At 38.5% G+C, this 10000-nt stretch overlaps 1 protein-coding gene across 12 annotated transcripts in view; it reads right to left on the reverse strand.

The window, feature by feature from the left end:
* Positions 1 to 10000, reverse strand: part of LOC115218983 (protocadherin gamma-A11-like) — a 134277-nt gene that overhangs the window by 108238 nt on the left and 16039 nt on the right. For 7 of the 12 annotated variants that reach the window (XR_005001792.1, XR_005001793.1, XM_036508620.1 and 4 more), the window contains exon 2: positions 9368 to 9425. The exons of the other annotated variants lie outside the window; for them this stretch is intronic. Coding sequence is in view for 5 of the 7 variants with exons in the window: in XM_036508620.1 (XP_036364513.1) it covers positions 9381 to 9425 (45 nt within the window). In the remaining 2 variants the exon portion in view is untranslated. The remainder of the gene's footprint in view (positions 1 to 9367; positions 9426 to 10000) is intronic. 12 annotated transcript variants of the gene reach the window in all.

Genomic DNA, 10000 nt, shown 5'->3' on the forward strand with positions numbered 1-10000 from the left:
TGTGTATATATATACATATATATATCTGTATATGTATGTGTATATATATACATATATATATCTGTGCATGTGTGTGTATATATATATATATATATTCATATATATATTTTTATACACACACACACACACACACACACATATGTGTATGTACATGAATATATATATATATATATACATGTATTCTTTCAGAGAGTAAGTGAGTGGGAGGCTGGAAAAGCAACTCAAATACTGGACTGGTAGATGCAAACCAACCACAAAAAGATGAAAGGCAAAGCTGTCCTTAGCGCAATTTGAACTCAGCTAGAATATCTTTTATCATGTGTCCGTTCAGACAAGAGTCACACCATGTATGTGTGACTGAGTACAAATGAGTCAAAGTACACATGTATACGAGTGTATGTATGTGCATGGACGTGCTTGGAAGCTATTGTTGCCATGTAATTCCAGATTAGCCCCGGATAAGCATACCTGAGATCAAAAGCATTCCAGCTGTGACCATCCTGTCGTTTGGTGCCTTCACATTACAACTACACTGTCAAATTTATATTTCTTTCTATAACTCTCTCTTTCACTCTTTTATTTGTTTCAGTCAGTTGACTGTGGCCATGCTGGAGCACCGCCTTTAGTCGAGCAACTCGACCTCGGGACTTATTCTTTTGTAAGCCCAGTACTTATTCTATCGGTCTCTTTTTTGCCGAACCGCTAAGTGACGGGGACGTAAACACACCAACATCGGTTGTCAAGCAATGCTAGGGCGACAAACACAGACACACAAACATACACGCACACACACATTTATATATATATATACATATATACGACAGGCTTCTTTCAGTTTCCGTCTACCAAATTCACTCACAAGGCATTGGTCGGCCCGGGGCTATAGCAGAAGACACTTGACCAAGATGCCACGCAGTGGGACTGAATCCGGAACCATGTGGTTGGTTAGCAAGCTACTTACCACACAGCCACTCCTGCGCCTATATGGCCACTCCTGCGCCTATATAAGGCTATATAATATAAACCTTTCTACTGCTCTAGAAACACGGCCTGAAATTTTGTAGGAGGGGTCTAAGCCGATTACATCGACCCCCAATACTTAACTGGTATTTATTTTATCAACCCTGAAAGGATCGAAAGGCAAAGTCAACCTCAACAGCACTTGAACTCTGAATGCAAAGACAGGCAGAATTCCACTAAACATCTTGCCCAGCAAGCTAACTGTTCTGCCAGCTCAATGCCTTAACCCTTTTGATGCCAATCCTGCTGAATCCACCTCTGGCTCTGTAGTACAAATCTCTTGTTTTTACATGTTCTGAATTAAAATCTTCCGCCCAAACCTTAGTCACAATTTATGTTCTTAACACTAGCTTAATGATAACTAAGTTATTTTACTAAATCTATATATATAAAACTGTAGTTGTGTGCTGTCTGTCCCCTTCAATTTAGATTCCTAACTACTCCCACATTTTGCGGTGCAGTTTAACCAAATTCGGGTATCTTATAGTCGTGATTCATATCGAGGCCGTCTGAATATTAGCGCGTGTCTACGATGAGTCTACGATTTTAAAAATAATTTAACATCATTTTTTATTCCATTTTAATGCATAATTTTTCGTGTGTCGATGGCGGCGGAGTTGGCGTCCATGGTCACAGCTGCACCTGTGTTGCTTCTCCCCCTTCTTCCCTCCCTCATGAAGCTGTGGGGAAGGGAGTGTAAGGAAATCAACGTCGTAAAGCGTTGTCAAGGAGACCAGCGTTCTTTTAGAACAACGACTTCATGGCTTGAAGACACCAAAACAGAAATGGCTAAGAAAGCCCGAATTGGCATCTATAAGGGAAGTAACTCTCTAAAAATGCTTATATAGTTATTTCCCTTACAAACCCGAGCAACGCCGGGCGATACTGCTAGTTTTTATATTTAAAATTAATTGAAAGAAACACAGTGCACCTCAAAATGAATATGGCAATGAAAGGGTTAAGACTATAAAAAAAAAATATGAGGGAATTTAGCTGCTATTTATTGCAGGTCAAGCGTCCTTAGAGAAAACACTCTCAATGGTTCAGGAGTGCATGGTAGCTTCTGGAACATGCAGTGCATCAAGTCACCTATCCACTTTTAATTTAGTTATACTGTATTCAATACATAACAGTAAGAGGAAGGATACAGCAAATTTTATAAGTATGGAAGCAGCTAAGTGATTTCTTTCCCCTTTAAAAAGGAAGAAAAATGGTTAAAGACTAACCAGTGAGATATCTTTCTGTGTTGTAAAGAAAATAAATGAAAATTACATCTGAATGAGTGATATTCGTGATATATACTCTAAAATATGTCCTTACATCATAGCTTGACTTTGTTAAATTAAAGAAGACATCTGGTGGTGGTGGTAGTGGTAGTGGTGGTGGTGGTGGTTGTGGTGGTGGTGGTGGTGGTGGTATACAGTTGGAGCTGGATGGGTTTGGGTTATGGCATCCTGTGACGATGATTTCCTTCCCAATAGAAAAGCAATCTTCAATCCAACCCAATCCAAAAGCACTCAATCTTTTCTTTGCTTTCCAGTCTTTATCATCATCATCATCATCATCATCATCATCATTACCACCACCATCACCACCACCACCACCGCCGACAATACCATCATCGTCTTCATCATCATCCTCATCATCATTATCTTCTTCTTCTTCTTCTTCTTCTATTCTTCCTCTCCTCCTCTGCTTCCTCTCCTTGCTCATCCTGTCTTCTCCGACCCCTTCTTCCTCCTCTTCCTTGTCCTGCATATTCCTTGTTAATTTCCTTCAACTAAATGTCTTCCAAAAGAGATTTCTATACCACCACCACCACCACCACGAACCACCACCATCACCACCACCACCACCACGAACCACCACCATCACCACCACCACCACCACCGTCACCACTGCTTTTTAACGATGTCCTCTTCAACAACACATCATTGCCATTGCAGCTTCCATTTACTTACACACGCACACACACGTTTACACACTTATATTTATACATACATACATACATACATACATATATATAAATACATATATATATATGTATGGGTGTGTATATATATATATATATATATACATACATACATACATATATATATATATATCTATATATATATATATATATATAGATACATACATACATACATATATATATGTATGTATGTATGTATATACATATATAAATTCTCTCTTTCTGCTTAACTTGATTAACAGTGAATTTGAAATATATATCATTGCAGTAACTAGCGATACTGGCTTCAGGCACTTTCTAACACTTATCTCCCTATTATGTTGTTTTTGGAAAAATCATTAAAATACACCCCTGGATGCTGGCAGACTAATTTAATTGTTATCTTTTCACTGCTTCTTCTATTCTACATTAGTCTTCAGAGATTTACTGCTATATACAGCAATCCAATTCTACAAGGCAATGAAGCATGTTCGCTGATATATATATATTCATGCCAATCCACATGTGCAAAGTGATATAGACATACCATGCAAATCTTTTAGTTCATGCTATTTCATTTTAAACATTTATAAATGATTGTATGTATGCACGTATGTTCATACATACTTATTAAAGCTTAAACAGCAATACACATGTATGTATGTATGTATGTATGTATGTATGTATACTCTTTTACTCTTTTACTTGTTTCAGTCATTTGACTGCAGCCATGCTGGAGCACCACCTTTAGTCGAGCAAATCGACCCCGGCACTTATTCTTTTTGTAAGCCCAGTACTTATTCTATCGGTCTCTTTTGCCGAACCACAAAGTGATGGGGACGTAAACACACCAGCATCGGTTGTTAAGCAATGCTAGGGGGACAAACACAGACACACAAACACATACACACACATACATATATATATATATACATATATACGACGGGCTTCTTTCAGTTTCCGTCTACCAAATCCACTCACAAGGCATTGGTCGGCCCGGGGCTATAGCAGAAGACACTTGCCCAAGATGCCACGCAGTGGGACTGAACCCGGAACCATGTGGTTGGTTAGCAAGCTACTTACCACACAGCCACTCCTGCGCCTATGTATGTATGCATGTATGTATTTATGCATGTATGTATGCATGTATGTATGTATGTATGTATGTATCTGTCTATCTATCTATCTATTTTTTCTTTTTTCTTTTCTTTTGTTTCTTTTCCTTTTTTTTCTTTTTTTTTTCTTCTTTCCCTTTTACGATCCCTTTTGATCCAAAACCTACCCCACTATTTTTTTTTCTTTCCAAAAAAAGAAAAGCTCCACTTTGTAATCCGTCCCGTCTGTGTGCAGCCCTGTGTGGCTAATAAAGAACCATATCTATCTGTCTGTCTGTCTGTCTGTCTATTTGTTTGTCTGTCTGTCTATGTATTTCTCAATCAATTGACCATTCTATCTGTCTGTCTATGTATCTAACTATCTGTGTATCTATTGCACACTCACACACACACATACACACACACATACACACACACACACGTGCAGGCATGGCTGCGTGATAAGAAGAGTTTTTCCCTAGCACCTGGTTACAGGTTCAGTTCCATCACATGGCACTTTGGGCAAGTGTATTCTACTTAACTTCAGGCTGACCAAAACTGTAGTAGCTTATTTGGTAGACAGAAACTGTAAAGAAGCCTTTCTTTTCTCTCTCCATTATTCTTCATTCTCCCTCCGTTTTTTCCCTTCACAATCCTCTCTGTCAAAGAGCACAGGTGCAAAAGTGTCAAAGACTTTTCAATTCTTCCCAAGCGTTAAACTAATACACCTGACTGTTGTTCCCTCACCTGTCTTCATCTTTCGTTTCCTGTAAATTTGATTTATATTTATGCATCATCATCATCATCATTTAACGTCCACCTTCCATGCTAGCATGGGTGGGATGGTTTCACATGAAATGGCCAAGCAGAATCCCGCACCAGACTTCTGTGACTATTTTGGCAGGATTCTTACAGCTGGATGTCCTTCCTAACACCAACCACTCAGCAGAGTAGACTTAGTACATTTTACGCGGCAGAAGCACAGGCAAGGCCTGTTTTGGCAAGGTTTTTACAGCTGGATTCCCTTCCAAATGCCAACCACTTTACAGTGTGGACTGGGTGGTTTTAAGTGGCACCTGCATTGACAGTGTCACCAAGTATGTATGTCATTATTCAGCATTATTTCAAGATTTCTTATCAATAGAGAAAGAGCTGGTTTCTAACCTAGATCCACAGCTCCTTCACTGGAATTACAACATCAATGACAGGGTATTTTTGTATGTATGCATCTATATGTGCAGATCCCTTTTTTTTTTTATATATATGTGTTCTCATGCATATAATTGCATATCTAGACATGCTCATATATACTTTACTGCTAAACTTCACCAAAGTTTTACAGATTTTTACAATTCCAGTGATGGATTGGATCCATAGTCTTCAAATTAGCTTTCTCTTTCTGGTTTTGAGAAGCCTGATTTCTCAAGATGGATATTTAGGCAGTGTGTTACATATCCCAGTACCCCAATAATTACAGGTATAAACCTGAACTTATAATCTGGATATGTATGTATATGTATATGGCCTGCTCGCTTAGCCAGCAGGGTGGCGTCATTTGAAGGCTAAAACAATGCGAAGCGCATTGTGACCAGCGATGTGTAACAACATCTGATGGTCTGGTCGGTTACGTGATATGTATATGTATGTATATGTATGTGTGTCTTCATGTTTGTATTTGTCCTCTACAGTTGCTTGATAGCTGGTGTTAGTGTGTTTACATCCCCGTAACTTAGCAGTTCAGCAAAAGAGTCCAATAGAATAAGTACCAGGCCTAAGAAAAAGGTAAGCACTGGGGTTGATTTGTTCAACTAAAGTCCTTCACATGGTGCCCCAACATAACCAACACTACCACCGCTTTAATAGCTACTACCATTCTTCGTATATTACTTGCTTATCCTCTATTCCCCATCTTCTATTCTCACTAGGACCACATTCCATCAGGTAAACATTCTTTTTCTCTCTATCTGTATTTCTGTCTATCTATCCTTCTGTCTCTCTGCCTCTCCCTTTAGCTAACCATTTCATATCATAACATACGTACACTAGCATATTAATATTGTAGATAATAAACAGTAATAATGATAAAGTAACCCGTTGTCTTAAAGAATAGTTTTTATTTCTAATTAAATAAAATAAGCCTCCTCTTATATACTGTTGTTTAACCCAAGGTCAGGCTTGATTAAGCAGACCTATAATAAAAAGCAGTCCAACCATGACTATACTCTTTTACTTGTTTCAGTCATTTGACTGCGGCCATGCTGGAGCACCGCCTTTAGTCAAGCAAGTTGACCCCAGGACTTATTCTTTGCAAGCCTAGTACTTATTCTATCGCTCTCTTTTGCCGAACCGCTAGGTTACGGGGACGTAAACATGCTAGCATCGGTTATCAAGCGATTTGGGGGGGACAAACACAGACACACAAACATATACACACACATACATATACATATATATACATATATACGACGGGCTTCTTTCAGTTTCCGTCTACCAAATCCACTCACAAGGCTTTGGTCGGCCCGAGGCTATAGTAGAAAACACTTGCCCAAGGTGCCATGCAGTGGGACTGAACCCAGAACCATGTGGTTGGTAAGCAATCTACTTACCACACAGCCACTCCTGCGCCTATCTCTTCTTTTGTGTATCTAGAACTATATTGTTTGAGATATCTTTCTTTCTTTTCATGGCAGTAGGTTATGTTTTGAGGGAGATTATGTTGATGTCATTCCTTGCAGCCCAAGCAGCAGCCACTAAGAGATTCTCTTTGTCAGCTTAAGTTTCCTCGAATTCTATGATATATTAATGGAGAAGGTTTAGAACAGTTTCAGAATGTTCTCGTAGGTACTTGAGTTCTCTATCATGTTTCATGTATATATTTTATGCTTAAAGACAGTGAAAACCTTCTTAAATGAATGCCATCACTTATCTATCTAAACCCTTATCTGATGTAACCCATCACCAAGTGGAATATTATCTATTATAGGAGACCTGTTATCTTTCTGATAACACAAACTTTGACCTTTGAAGAATCTCCAGGCTGTTTTTACTTCATGTATTTCTCACTGCTATAGTCGTAGACATTACATCAAAGAATTCTATAAGCATCAACTCATCATAATCAGCTACGAAATCTTCATTCCAATTGAGTGAATCAAATCTAGAAATGAAATATTACATTAGCATAATTCCATTTTTTTTCATCTTAACCACCTGCCACAAATGTTAGATGGAATGATATCTATAGACTATTCCATTGACTGTAAATGGATGAGCAAAAAAAATGAATATATATAAATAATAAAATAATATAAAATATTAAATATCGGCGTCTCGAATACTGAATGAAAAAGTGTCACTAAATGTCATAGCAATTAAATCTTTAAATAAGCATTCTAAAGATGTCAGAACCAAAATATATGAAATTATAATCATTTTGCAAGGAACCAAAAGTATAAATGGATATACCCCTTTAGGTGTGTTTTTACTGAAGAGAGATAAGTAATATTTGAATATATTAGAGACGGTAATGTTAAAAAATATAAGTATTTAAAAAATGATAAGAGAGAGCATGCAATGAGATTCGTCATGATAAAATTACATTGACTGCCATATTTCTGCATTGGATTATGTTGAAATGTTAGTTATCTTTTTGTAGTTGCATATAACTATAGAATGAAATGCAGAATTGTTCCATAGCCATAGAATCAAGTACAGAGTCAACAGAACAGTTATATTATCCACTTGTTTTTTGGGTTTTTTAAAAAATTTTTTACTGATGCAGCCTGAACTTTGCAGAAGAGTCAGGTAAAGGAAATTTATGCCCTTCATGGTGATTGATGAGACATGAGCACTCCGTTAGACCCCCTGGAAGGACGTAGTTCTCAGCCACGAGATACAGGTGCGAGCAGGATTGCCCAGTACCTTCTTACAGCATGGGGAGGCGCAATGGCCCAGTGGTTAGGGCAGCAGACTCGCGGTCATAGGATCGTGGTTTCGATTCCCAGACCGGGTGTTGTGAGTGTTTATTGAGCGAAAACACTTAAAGCTCCACAAGGCTCCGGCAGGGGATGGTGGTGATCCCTGCTGTACTCTTTCACCACAACTTTCTCTCACTCTTACTTCCTGTTTCTCTTGTACCTGTATTTCAAGGGGCCGGCCTTGTCACTCTCTGTGTCACGCTGAATATCCCCGAGAACTACGTTAAGGGTACACGTGTCTGTGGAGTGCTCAGCCACTTACACGTTAATTTCACGAGCAGGCTGTTCCGTTGATTCGGATCAACCAGAACCCTCGTCGTCGTAACCGACGGAGTGCTTCCTCCTTACAGCATGGATACACTGGGCTGTTACCCAGGGCCCTACAAGTCTAGTGGTCTGCTTTGCCTTGCTGTCAATGAATCAATAATAAAGGGCTTAACACATTGATTTGTCCAGGGGCCTACAATACAGCTGAGATAGCCCAGGAATTGCCAAGTTTGGAAGATGTCCTCATCAGGAATGCCATCTGAAAAGCAAAGACAACATGGCCAGACTCATCTAAGCTATTAGGTTTGTGTAAATAGAAATATGAAACAAATGAGTGATAATCTTGATGTAGATATACAAAACTCATTAAAGAGATGCCTGGAGAATAGCTGGGATGTAAAAAGCACCCACTACACTCACGGAGTGGTTGGCGTTAGAAAGGGCATCCAGCTGTAGAAACACTGCTAGATCAAGACTGGAGCCTGGTGCGGCCTCCTGGGTTCCCAGACCCCAGTTGAACCATCCAACCCATGCCAGCATGGAAAGCGGACGTTAAACGATAATGATGATGATGGTGACCTGGTGACCTGGCAGAAACGTTAACACGCCGGTCCAAATGCCTAGTGGTATTTCATCTGCCGTTACGTTGTGAGTTCAAATTCCGTCGAGGTCGACTTTGCCTTTCATCCTTTCGGGGTCAATAAATTAAGTACCAGTTACGCACCGGGGTCGATGTAATCGACTTAATACCTATGTCTGTCCTTGTTTGTCCCCTCTGTGTTTAGCCCCTTGTGGGTAATAAAGAAATAGGTAATGATGATGATGATGATGATGATGATGATGATGATAAGTATGAAGACAGTTACGATTATGAGTAATCAACAACAACAGAAGAGGGAGAGAAAAGTCAAGGAATACCAGACAATATATCATTCACACTGGGAACATATATCATAATTTTTTTTTTTTTTACACTTATTTAAAAGAAATAAGAATAACATTATTATATATTGCAGAAAATTAGAAAATATTCTTCGTTAAAAAAGTATGAAACTTACATATTAAATTATGTCAGCTCCAAAATGTTTGTGTGCAAGTTCTAATTTGGCCCAAATTCTATATGTAATAAAAATTTCACATGTTTACACACTCACATATATAATTTAAAAATAGGATAAAATCTTCATAAGAATTTATCAAGTAGTTAGCGTGAAAAACCTCATAAGAGAAAAAAAACCATCGATTTTTTCTTTTAAATTTATTTATTTATATTATATAGAGGGCACTGTTACACATAGATGCCTCACGCTGGGAGGGACTCTTAAAGTACTAAAGTACTAAACAACTAAAATAAACTAGGCCTGCTTCGAGAATTGTTTTGCTACGACGTGTTTATTTATTTTAGTAGTTTTGACTTTAAGAGTCCCTCCCAGTGTGAGGCATCTATGTGTAATAGTGCACTCACGTATATAAGCACATTGTTATTATTATTATTATTAGCACATCTAACAACACAACAACAGAACTGATATCCTAAAACCGAAATGCCATGTACAAAAAGCATTGGTGTGGGAGCAGATGTCACGTAAAAAGCACTGGTGATAAGGCCATGTAGAAAGCAACCAGCACACTCTGGTATTAAGAAGGGCACCCAGCTGTAGAAACCAAGCCAAAACTGACCATGGAACTTA

The sequence above is a fragment of the Octopus sinensis genome, linkage group LG14 (assembly GCF_006345805.1).
Source record: "Octopus sinensis linkage group LG14, ASM634580v1, whole genome shotgun sequence".
Classification (NCBI taxonomy): Eukaryota; Metazoa; Mollusca; class Cephalopoda; order Octopoda; family Octopodidae; genus Octopus; species Octopus sinensis.